The 12,672-nt window shown below is 42.9% G+C and overlaps 1 protein-coding gene across 5 annotated transcripts in view; it reads right to left on the reverse strand.

Annotated features, from left to right (window-relative positions):
* PFKFB2 (6-phosphofructo-2-kinase/fructose-2,6-biphosphatase 2) overlaps nt 1–10,497 on the reverse strand; it is a 35,831-nt gene extending 25,334 nt beyond the window's left edge. Inside the window, exons 1-3 of one of the 5 annotated variants that reach the window (XM_075853695.1) lie at nt 10,055–10,497; nt 9,164–9,287; nt 8,625–8,750 (exon numbers count right to left, since the gene is read on the reverse strand). In XM_075853695.1, the coding sequence (XP_075709810.1) occupies nt 8,625–8,750; nt 9,164–9,248 (211 nt within the window). In that variant the 5' untranslated portion in view covers nt 9,249–9,287; nt 10,055–10,497. Of the gene's footprint in view, nt 1–8,624; nt 8,751–9,163; nt 9,288–9,915; nt 9,939–9,963 lie in introns of those variants that run through there. The other 4 variants (XM_075853698.1, XM_075853696.1, XM_075853697.1 and 1 more) reach the window with 4 other exon arrangements.
* Between the last annotated feature and the right edge of the window lie 2,175 nt (nt 10,498–12,672).

The following is a 12,672-nucleotide window of genomic DNA, read 5'->3' on the forward strand; positions in this document are numbered from 1 at the left end:
ACCCGGCCGTTGTCTTGGTGACGCTTCCCTCTCTTGACATCCAGTCCGACCTCCCTGGATGACGCGCAGTCCATGTGACCGCTGCAGTCAGTGATTGGCCTGTGATTGGCTGCAGCGGTCACATGGGCTGTAACATCATCCCAGGAGGCCGGACTGGAGGAAGAAGCAGGGAGTTCTGGGTAAGTATGAACGTCTTTTTTTTTTTTACAGCTTTATCTACATTGTGATTGGTAGCCACTGTCCCTGGTGCTGAAAGAGTTACTGCCGATTGTTTAACTCCTGGACAGTGACAATACACTGACATCGCCTAGCAAAGCTCCCGTAATTACGGGTGCACACACGTAGTCACCCGTAATTACGGGAGCCCCATATACTTCTATGGGCCTGCCCGTGCCGCAATTACGGCCTGAAATAGGACATGTTCTATATTTCTCAACGGCACGGGCACCTGCCCATAAGCATACGGGGAGGTACCCGTGGCCAATAGAAGTCTATGGGCCCGTAATTACAGGCGTTTTTACGTTAGTGTGCATGGGGCCTAACTATGTAACTACCCCTCAAATCTAGACCGGATTATCCTGCAACACATTTTCAATTCTCCTATCTTCTGTGTATATCGGCATTCAGAAGACCATTTTTCACTGCAATTATTGGTGGGGGATCTAAAAGCGATTTCACTGCAGTGTTTCTGTAACATGGCTTTACATGACCGGGCAGTCATTCTTCAGGGCTTTACACTCATTTAGAGAGACAAGGTGAGCTGGAAAGACCGTAGAGTACATATGTCTGTATGTTAGAAGTGGTATGAAGGGATGTGTGAAAGAGACAATACATTACAAAGGGAGGTAAACACTGGAAAAATTATTTTTGGTGTAAATCTATAGACCCCCTCAATAAAGATTTATACTATTTTATGTCACATCGATTTTCCCACCTAAAAATTGTAAAAAGCAAAACATGGGCATGAAGGACAAAAAAAAAAAAAAAAAACACCAAATTTAAAAAAAATAAATAAAAAAAAAAAAGAAGGCGGCAAATTTCCACAACTTGAAGTCCGCACTTAGGGCTCATGCTGACTTCCGTCGGCCGTTGTACGGCCGTTAATGACGGTCCTGTCACACACGGATGGCTTCCGTGTGCAGCCCGTTGTTTCATGGACCAAATTCAATGCAAAGGCCGAGACTGTTCCGTCAAAAACGGGCAGGAGTAGTACCTGCACTACTTTTGACGGAACAGCTGCACGGCACCGTTAAAACAACGGAAGTGTGCATGGCTGCATTAAAATGAATGGGTTCAGGGTGCTATCCGTGGCTGCCCCCTATTTAACCACTTAAATGCTGTGGTTGTTATTAACCGTGGCATTTAAGGGGTTAAACAAGTGGGATCCTGCTCATTACACTGAAGTGTCTGCTTGAGCCCGCTCCAAGTTCCCCCACTTGACCACCGTCGTATATATGCGGCGGAGTTCGGGAATGGGTTAAATCTATTTTGGGTAATACGGTCACAACTATAAAATTACTAAAATGAAATCTTACAAGGCTTGCACCAGAGGTCCCCAACCTTTTGGACCTTGTGAGCTACAATAAATTTAGAGTGATGGTTGCAGGCCACAGTCCAAACATGTGGCGAATTCAACAGTAGTGGTATTGCATGTTTTAAGTTGTATATACAGTAGAAAATATGTATTATAACCATCCAAATTCGCATGGTCCAGAGGTTAGAATAGGTCTTCAATATAGTAAATGTGGAAAACGTATTGTAGTCAATGCATATGGTCATAACTCAGGGATCCTATCATGAGCCACACAACTAGAGGTCACGAGCCACTGGTGGGGACCAATGACTTATACCTACTTTTAAAAAAAAAAAAGGGGCCTTTAAACATCTTAGGGCTCAGCTTTAGCCTTTGAAAATTACAAAGCACTTAATTCAAATCTGTTAAAACGAAACAATAATGGACTAAAATGCAAAATTAATGTCAAATAAATCCCTAAAAATGATATAAAAAGTATATAAAAACGGGAAAAGAAAAAAAAACGGTCGAGTAGGAATAATTGATATATTTATGGGAAGGTGTCCGTGCCTTAGAAACTTCCCGTAAAAAATAGGACATATCCTTTTTTTTATTTTACGCACCGTGATCCCATACTTTATAATGGAAGCACGGCCCATAAAAACGGCTAACCGTGCCCTTAATTACGGGTCATAATTACAGGCACAGCCGTGTGCATGGTGCCTTAGTAATAAAGAGCATAAGTAACACCATTTTATAAGTGATCACACGAGCGGGATAGTAAAGAGGAGTACGGGCACAACTCCGTACTCATTGACCGTGTCATATATACCAGAGCAATACAGTCAGACACTCGCTCAGTCAGTCCCGGTATCTGTTGCTGGAGTCTGCTGTGGTTCAGTCTATAGAAGATGTTCATAAACGGACTTAGACACACTAAATGCTTGGGCATCCACTTGACAAATGAGGTTTAATGTAGATAAATGTAAAGTTATGCATCTGGGTACCAACAACCTGCATGCATCATATGTCCTAGGGGGAGCTACACTGGGAGAGCCCCTTGTTGAGAAGGATCTGGGTGTACTTCTAAATCATAAACTAAATAACAGCATGCAATGTCAATCAGCTGCTTCTAAGGCCAGCAAGATATTGTTGTGTATTAAAAGAGGAATGGACTCGCGGGACAGGGGTGTAATATTGCCACTTTACAAAGCATTAGTGAGGCCTCATCTAGAATATGCAGTTCAGTTCTGGGCTCCAGTTCATAGGAAGGATGCCCTGGAGTTGGAAAAAATACAAAGAAGAGCAACGAAGATAATAAGGGGCATGGAGAATCTAAGTTATGAGGAAAGAGACTAAATTACATTTAGTCTTGAGACCTCTGAGAGGGCACAGGATAAATCTATGTAAGTATATAAATCGCCAATGCCAAACATTTGCTCCAAAGCTGTTCCTCGTAAACTCAAAAAACAAGAGGGGAGAAAATTGTCTCATGCCTAATAGATTTTTTTTTTACCTTCCTTCAGATTAATAGGGGAAAACAAAGTTATAAAATGTATCCCGATCCCTTACCTTTATCTACAGCCTCTCTCTTCCACCGGTTAACAATGTAACATGTGCCCTGTAAATGCCAGGCTTCAGTCACACTAATGTACAGACCTTTTTACATGTGAAAAGACTAGAATTGCAGTTGGATATAAGCTCTGGAGACAGCTTAGGGAATAAAGAAATAAAAAAGGGATCATACAACTACAATTATTGTCACTACACATGGCTAGCCTGGTACAGCAGCCTACTATGTGAATAGATCACATTGAGCTCAGACCATACTAGGTGTTTAGAATGAAAGGGCTCTATAAAAAGTCAAAAGCAAACCTATCACTCCTACTATTCAAAACCTGATACAACATTCTACACGGATCAGACGTCACCATTGCAGCTTTCCATATGAATTTATAAACATAATAGATTTTCATGACTGGATTTCCCGCTTATATAGGAATTAACTTTACTTGGACCCTCTAACATAAAAAGAGCCATAAGCGGAAAGAAGGATACTGCTTGGTTTTTTTCCTTTTTGTAAAAGCTACAATAGCAGCACTAGTAAGTCAGAGGAACATAAAAACTTAATGTGAATGTTTTATCTGTGCTTCTCCTGACAGAAGATTGTTTAAGGTACGAAGTAGCCTTGGGTGGAATTACGTAAACTTTAGCATTCCTAGTACTATACACAAACATTGTAGGTCACAACAAACACCACAAGACACGCATCTATGTAAACGACAAAAACTTTCCAATTAGGGAAAAGTGGAGACATTTCAGATTTGAAAGTAAGCCGGCTGATCGCCGCAGGTACATTTTCTCTGACCCCAGTGATGGGCTATTATTACTGGAAGTTGCATCTAGGAATACATGTAGCGTTACAATAGCGGCCATTCATGTAACGGGTAAACGCGCCAGAGCTTGAAAATAGAGGAATGTCCCGAGCAGGAGCTTTATTGTGGGCCCACAGTAACCAAATTAGCACACGTTCTCCCTAGGGTGAAATTGAGAGAAAATATATATATATATATATATAGAATAGTATAGTTGGAAAATGGTTGCCAGGGGCCATCATACTACCCTGATCCGCTAGCCAAGTGCCAATGCCAGTAATATGATTCTGACCTTGGTGGCAAGGTTCAGTGCTATGACATCCCCAGGGGTATAGCTAAAGGCTCATGAGCCCAAGTGCAAAAGTTCTTCTTGGGGCCCCCTAAACTGCTTCTCATGGACGACGGCCCGCAAACTTTCAGCTGCATCGCTTGGTCTCCTGAGTGACCCAATGATGCAGCACTAGCAGCCAGGGGAGTTGCCATGGTCTTTAAAACATCAGGGGTGATAGCCCCAATATATATGTTTTGCCCCCTCCCCCCACAAAAAACAAAGAATGTGTGTGTGTGTGTGTGTGTATATATATATATATATATATATATATATATACACACACACACAAAAAAATATTGATTATATAACTGTACATTTAATATGGGCTTAAAGTTCAGACTCAACTTTAATTTGAGTGCATTCACAACCTAATTTGGGGAAGGGTTTAGGAATTACAGCTCTTTAATATGTAGCTGCCTCTTTTTCAAGGGACCAAAGGTAACTGGACAATTATCTGAAAAACTATTTAATGGGCTGCATGAGCTATTCCCTCATGCACTGGTGATCTCGTGAACGCCAAAGGGCCTGGACGTCCACAGAAGACAACCGTCGTGGATGATCGCAGAATCCTTTCCATGGTGAAGAAAGACCCCTTCACAACATCTACCCAAGTGAAGAACACTCTCCTGGAAGTAGGTGTATCAGTATCTAAGTCTACCATAAGGAGAAAACTTCATAAGAGCAAATACAGAGGGTTCACCACAAGGTGCAAACCATTAATCAGCCTCAAAAATAGAAAGGCCAGATTAGACTTTGCCAAGTAACATGTAAAGAAGCCAGCCCAGTTCTGGAACAGCATGCTTTGGACAGATGAAACTAAGATCAACCTGTACCAGAATGATGGGAGCGATAAAGTATGGAGAAGGCTTGGAACGGCTCATGATCCAAAGCACACCACATCCTCTGTAAAACATGGTGGAAGCAGTGTAATGGCATGGGCATGCATGGCTGCCAAAGGCACTGGGTCACTAGTGTATATTGATGATGTGACTGAAGACAGAAGCAGCCGGATGAATTCTGAAGTGTTCAGGGATATACTTTCTGCTCCGATGCAACCAAATGCAGGAAGGTTGATTGGATGTCGCTTCACAGGACAGATGGACAATGACCCAAATCTTACTGCGAAAGCAACCCAGGAGTTTAAGGCAAAGAAGTGGAATATTGTGCAATGGCCAAGTCAATCACCTGATCTCAACCCGATCGAGCTGCATTTCACTTGCTTAACCCCTTAATGACCGGAGCTGAAAAGACCTTAATGACCAGCTAAATTTTTCTGTTTTTGCCTCTCTGCGTTTCAGAAGCCATAACGTTTTTATTTTTTTCATTGACGTGGCTGTATGAGGCCTTGTTTTATGCGATAGAAATAGTATTTTTTTTTTCCCACAGTTTGGGGGGTAAAAAAAAATTTTTTTACGCCGTGAATATAGGAAAAAGCGATTCTCGGAATCGTTTTTTTTGTTTATTTTTTATCCCGTTCACGTTTCACGCTAAATAACCCATTAGATTAATTCTTCAGGTTATTATGGTCGTGTAGATACCTAATATGCATAGGTTTTTTGTTTTTATTTAGTGTAGGGGCAATAAAATGTATTTAATGCAAAATAAAGACTCTTTTTGTGACTTTTTTTATTTATTTATTTGTTTTGTTACTTTTTTTTTTTTTAATCCCATCAGGGGATAACTTTATTTTTTACTTGTAATGTATTAGCATACTTCTGTACGCTAATACATTACACTGTGACACTATGACACAGGCTGCTGATCGAACAGCAGGCACATGGAACAGACAGCCCTGGGGTCCTTTGTAGGTCCCCAGGGCTGACTGCAGAGGGATTCCCCGGTGTTTGATCGCATCACTGGAATCCTGGTGATGCGAAGAAGAGGGGAATTCCCTTTGATCTTGCCGCGGTCACGGACCACGGTAATCAAAGGGTTAAACAGCTGGGGTCCGAATGTGTGCCGACCCCAGCTGTGTTCAGGAGGCTGCTCTAAGATCAGGAGCTGTTAGTAACAGCTCCTGCTTAGAGGATGAGCGCTCTCACGAGCGCTCATGAGCCTAATCTACAGCGACGCCAAAAGACGTCTCTGTAGATTAAGCACCCGCACCGGCTGACGTCAAAAGACAGTGGGCGGTCGGGAAGGTGTTAAGGCAGAAAGACCCACAAACAAGCAACAACTGAAGACAGCCTATGGACTCCAGACTTCAGGCAGTAATTGCCTGCAAAGGATTCTCTACAAAGTATTTAAAAAAAAAACAACATTTTATTTATGGTAATGTTAATTTGTCCAATCGCTTTTGAGCCCCCGAAATAAGGAGGCTGTGTAGAAAAATGGTTGCAATTCCTAAACGGTTCACAGGATATTTTGGTTCAACCCCATAACATAAACCAGAAAGTCTACACTTCAATTGCATCTCTGATGTTTAATTTCAAATAAATTATAATATATATATATATATATATATATATATATATATATATATATATCTGGGAGAGAGCATATCTATAAGAGTACGACCCCTATAACTATGGATAGGATTAGATACAGCGGCTCAGCAACTGATGGGCACTGTATCTAAGCCTACCCGCCGCTGAACAGGTTCCACTTAAGATATGTGCTGCACTCGAAAACGGACACCTTTCAGAGTCACAACATTGCGTTGTGACATCATGACGCAGAAAGGCATCCTTACCAGTGCATAGTTGCAAACATTTGAAAAAATTTTCCAGGGACACTTCGGGTGCAGCTTCTGGTGAGTGTGTCTTATGTGGGCGTGGCTTTCGTCCCAGAATTTTCGCATACAAATTAACTAAAATTTCTGCACTAGTTTGGCTGACTACTATGGTGGCCAATATATCGCTCAGGGTATCTAGTTGTATACAGGCAGCTGATGTCTCACTTTATCACTAGGGCTAGGTAATATGTGCTGACCACTACTAGTAGCATAAAAACCAGCGTAGATCGTGCCACACTCAGTGCCCCTTGTAGATAGTGCCACACACTGCCCCCCTCCTTTGTAGATAGTGCCTGGGTGCTCCCCAAACAAAAACCTTACTCACCTAGCCCCGTTCTCGCAAAGAGCAGATCTACTCAGCCAAACAGTGCAGACAGGGGGCGGAGTTTGCGACGGGGCGTCACTAACTCCACGCCCTACCTGTCAGAACTTTCTGAGAGTGAAGACCACCGCCCACATCCTTGGCTGCAGTGCACATTGCGGTAAGGGCGGCCTGTGGGGGCTTAGGGCCCCTATAGCTTCGCCACTGGACATCCCCAATATCACTGGTCCACAAGGGAGTTTTCAGCAGTTGACAAAGGAGGAGCCACATGTAAGGAGCCAGAGTGGCACCGTTCAGGGTGCACTGCTGTACACAATCTGTCAAGAATATGCAGGGTTTTTAGAAGCCAACAACCAAAGAAAGTCTGCAAAATGAATTTAAAAAAAACCCCAAAAAAAACATAAGGCTTTTGACATTTAAGCCACAGAATCACTCATTTATCTCTTTACATTCAGGAGAATGCAAAGCAGAAAACACTGCTCTAATTCTTACTAATGTGCTCACAAAGGTGCTTCTGCATGGTGTTACTCTTTGTATTGAAGTTTTATTTATAAAAAGTTAACTATTGTGGCATCAGTGTACCTGTAAAGCATAAAGTGTAAGGCTTTACTACAGATCAGATTTTACAATGCAAAAACGCTAACCACGAGACCCACCGTGTAAACATTAGGAAGCCTAATGCAGCCTGGGTGCATAAGATAAAGTTAACATATAGGGTAAAATAGGAAGGAACATACTTCAAAAGTGAATAAAGTAACATATATTACCTATAGCAACCAAACTAAGCTTATAGCTGGCTCTTTTCACACTTGGGTTTTCCTTTCTTTTCCATCATGTTTTTGTTGCTCTATCAAAAATGAATAGAGTATAATGGACTATTCTATCTAGTAAAAAGAACGGATACCTGAAGGACCCACTAAAAGTCAATAGCAGTAAGGATCCAGTATAAAGAAGAAAAACATGATGGATCACAATGAATTTGTCATGGATCCTGTAAAGATGGACACCATGACACCAGCAGGAACAGAGCATTAGGCTCCATTTACATCACGTTTTTTGCCTACGTTTGATGTACACAGCGGGAAAAGATCACGTATATATTAAACGTAGGCTGTAACGGACGCTTAAAAGTGGCATCCATCACCCATAAATCATGAAAAGCTATAAAAAAAAAAAAAACAACCTAATGACGTGTACGATTAACAGATGCCGGTGACGAACGCCGTACAGTGGATTATTTTGATTTAGCAAATGCCTCCAAATATTCCGAAAATACTCCACGATGCTTTTCTTTTTTTAAATACTTCCTTATAGCATACAATGGCAAATTGCAATCTTACAATACCTACCTTTAGTGGGCACGCCAATCCAGTTGAGGTATCGTGTTAACTTCTTAGACATGTAGGTCTTGCCTCTAGCAGGCAAACCAGTCATAACAATCAAGGTCGGAGAGTTCGTCATATATGATGCCCACGCTGCGGAAAGAATGGAAACGTAAGCTTTAGAGAACAAGCCTCGGAATACAAAGACTGCTATAAATGGGACGGTATGAACAAATTTAATCCACAAGATCCAGTGGTGGTCAGAGATTAGATATTAGTTGGCAGATTAGGTTTTACTCTAAAGTTTAATTTTAAACTTGACAGATCTTTTCTTCCCCTCAGAGATAAGCGTCAGCAAGTGTGCCTAACACCGCTTATCTGTCTCACCCTTATTGGAATAACATGGAAGTTTGGCTGAGCTGAACGTGCAGGTTAATGGAGGGAGTTGAGGCTAGTGGTACAAAGAAAACTTTAATCTCATGTAACTGTACAAACATAAAAGTGGGCTAAAAACAAGCCTCATAATAGTAGCAAGATTTCACAAGAGGAGTAAAGCCGATACTTACAGCATTTTTTCTCTGCGCCCCTCATCGGCACTTTGCCTCCCCCACTGTTGAACTGTCCGGGGTCCTGATCCTTCTCCTCTGACATGATGGCAACTGACAGTCACCAACCGAGCCGTTCCACGCGCTGCAAAAATGAAGCATAGATACAAACTTGTATATTCCTGGTCTAGCTGGATTCCTGCAGTGCATTCTGATCAGAACAGCCTGCGCATAAACGCAAGAGCTTGACATTGATCATCCTGACAGTACGGGATGAGCACGGTTTACCAATAGCTTTCATTATTATAGATCATCAAAATATAGGACAGGGTAACTATACAGTCTCCACAAAGCGGACGGTAAATGTATGACAATACTCAAGAATTGGATATAGGAGTTACCCTACAGAAATCACAGCCCCCATAAAGCCGCTCCAGTACTGAGATCCAGACCGTGCTGCTTACGGTGATCGCCTAAAGGCTGCACAATGGCTCGTTACAACACAGATCTAGGGTTCGATCGCTTCCCTTTAAATAGCTCAATCACATGAAGCGAGGATGGTCTCTTTTCTATACATAGCGGGTAGTACTTTCACATCATACGGATACTTGCTAGCTCAGATCAATCACAAGAAAAGACACACATGGCTACTATGTGACCACATTAAGGACCCCGGTAGATGAAATTCTCATAGATGGATTTCCATCATCAAGTTGGAGTCAGTGTATGGACAGGAGGCATTACAATATACACCGGCTGAAGGACAGACATACACACTATAGTATATTACGAATGCGCAGGTAAGAGGACACTAGGACTACCGACTACGTATACAGCCTGAACCCGGAGTCAGCAGTTACCAATAGCCACGTATACCAGACGGCGTGTAAATGCGGATAACAGGGCTCTCACCGGCGCTGTCCTCGCTGACTCGGTCACACAGGTGGGGGCTTAGCTGAAGGACGCGGCACCGGCTCTGAAGTGACGTCAAGAAGGGCGGGAAGCGACTCCGTGGACTCCCTCTTTATTGAGGGAAACTAGGTTCCATATAGTCGTGTACAGCCGCTTGCATTATATATAAATGAGCCAGGTCTGAGGCTTGCAGTGCACCGTGTATTATCTTCCCTCTTGTGCTGGAGACAGTCATTCCGGCTCGTTACCGGCTATCACTGCGTGGCTTACGTTTTTTTGCAATGTCTCCTTTTACAAAAGGCCGCAATTTATGGGACGGTTTCATTATGTTCTGAGTAATCCTACAGCCATGTTATGACACAAATCAGTCTGAGAACTATACATTTGCCCACAATAAACATGTCTTCCTCAGTAGCGCACCAAACGCCTCAAGGCTTGCCGTAATAAAGTTTGCGCAAGAAATATGACCTGCCCCTGATATTTGATTGGTCCGCTAAGGTGGTGTTGCTGGAGAGGTGTGTTCAGAACAGCCAATTAGCTGCGGTGTAAGGTGTCCCAATAGCAATCAAACTGCGATACCATGGCAACGGGCTGTGGTAAATGCCGAGTTCACACGTGATTTTATTAGAAATTGTAACCCTAGGTGACTGGAAAGTGTCTTTGTCTTTTGTCAGGCTATGTTTACAAGAGAAGTGTTGCGATTTTCAACATTTTTTTTTACTAATATGTTGCCATTTTTACAAAAATCAGAGCAAAAAATGTGTCAGAAAAAAAGTCTCATGTAAATATTCCCTGAGATCAAAGTCACTTGTTAGGGTATGTTCACACGCTAAAGTAAAAACGGCTGTAAAATACAGAGCTGTTATCAAGGGAAAACAGATTTTCAGCCGTTTTTAAAGCATCAAATGTTTTTTGATGCATTTTTGGAGCAGTTTTTGGAGCTATTTTTCTATTGACACGAAAAACGACTCAAGTAGTGACATGTACTTCTTTTTACAGGGCGTTTTTTTAAAACGGCCGCGTAAAAAAACGGCCCGTCTCAACGAAACGCTGTTTTTCCCATTGAAATCAATTAGCAGATGTTCGGAGGCGTTCAGCTTCCGTCTTTTTAGGCGTTTTTTGTTGCGTTTACGCCTTGAAAAATGGCTGACAACATTGCGTGTGAACATACGCTTAGTTTCACTATGGTCCAAACAGACCTTAACCCTTTCAGGACGCAGCCATTATTTGGATTTTCGTTTTCGTTCCCCCCCCATTTTCCAAAAGCTATAACTTTTTTATTTATTCGGCGATATAGCCATATGAGGGCTTGTTGTAGGTTTTCGCGGCAATATTTATTGTGCCATATAATGTATTTAGATACTGAAAAAAAATTATTTGTGGGGTGAAAAAGGAAAAAAAACAGCGATTCCTCAATCTTTTGAAGGGTTTTTGTTTTTACGGCTTTCACCATACAGTAAAAATGGCATGTTAACTTTCAATAGTACGTCGTGGTGCACAAAGAGGTTAATCCATCTTATGAGCTAACACTTTAAGGGTACAAACACACCCAGCGTATTCAGGGTGGATACACTGCGTCAACCTGTGCAGCGTATCCGCCCTGAATATTGCAGGGAATGCTGTCCGAAATACCGCACCACACTGTGGTGCATTTTTTCGGGCGTAAATACTGCTGCGTAAATTATCGCACAAATTTACCCCCTCCCTACTCTGACGCTCTCTCCGGCCTACCTGGTTGAGGCTTACGTTTCTTTGACGGAATCAATAGCGCAGTCGACTACGCTATTGATTCTGTCAAAAAAACGGAAACCTGACGGAATAGTGACAAAAACGGAAACCATTAGCGATGTTTCCGTCACCATTGATATCAAGCTAAGGTTTCCATTTGCCTTTCCATTGAGGGGTTCTCCCGACGGAAGCCTCCGATTGAACCCCTCAATGGAAAGCCTTCGCTGATGTGAACAGGCCCTTAACCTCTTCACGCGTTGCGCCGCAACTGTACGTCCTGCAGAGGGCTTGCTTCCCGCACCAGGACGTACAGTTGCGGAGCCGTTCCCGGCGCACACTCTGCTGACGGACAGTGTCCGGGAACCTGGAGGTCAGCTGCGCCCGACAGCTTACACTCCAGTCTTGCCGGTCAGCAGACCATCGCCGCTGATTTTGGCAATTAACCCCATAAATGCGGCGACCGATTGCGATCACCGCACTTAAGGGTCTTGAAGCACATCGGCAGCCCCCACGAAGTGATTGTGGGGGCTGCCGATGCTTGTCGTGGCAATCGGAGGCCAGACAATGACCTCCGGGTTGCCATGTACGGAAGCCTCGGAGGAGCAGCCTCCGGCCAGTCCTCCAAGGCTTCCGGTCAGTGTGACTGTCACGTCACAATGACAGTTGGCCTAATTCACACGAAGGTGTGCGTTTTGCGAGCGTAAAAAATGCAGCGTTTTGTGCGCATTGCAGTTCCGTGTGTCATCAGTGTTTGGTGCGTGTCTGTGTTTTTTTTGCGCATATGGCATCCTTATGTCAAGTAGTTTTGACGTATGCAAAATGAAATGAAGGAGGTGGTTTTCTTTTTCTCATCATTTTTTGAGAAACTGTTGCGCGAATCACGCACACCA

Source organism: Rhinoderma darwinii, chromosome 2 (genome assembly GCF_050947455.1).
Source record: "Rhinoderma darwinii isolate aRhiDar2 chromosome 2, aRhiDar2.hap1, whole genome shotgun sequence".
NCBI classification, from domain to species: domain Eukaryota; kingdom Metazoa; phylum Chordata; class Amphibia; order Anura; family Rhinodermatidae; genus Rhinoderma; species Rhinoderma darwinii.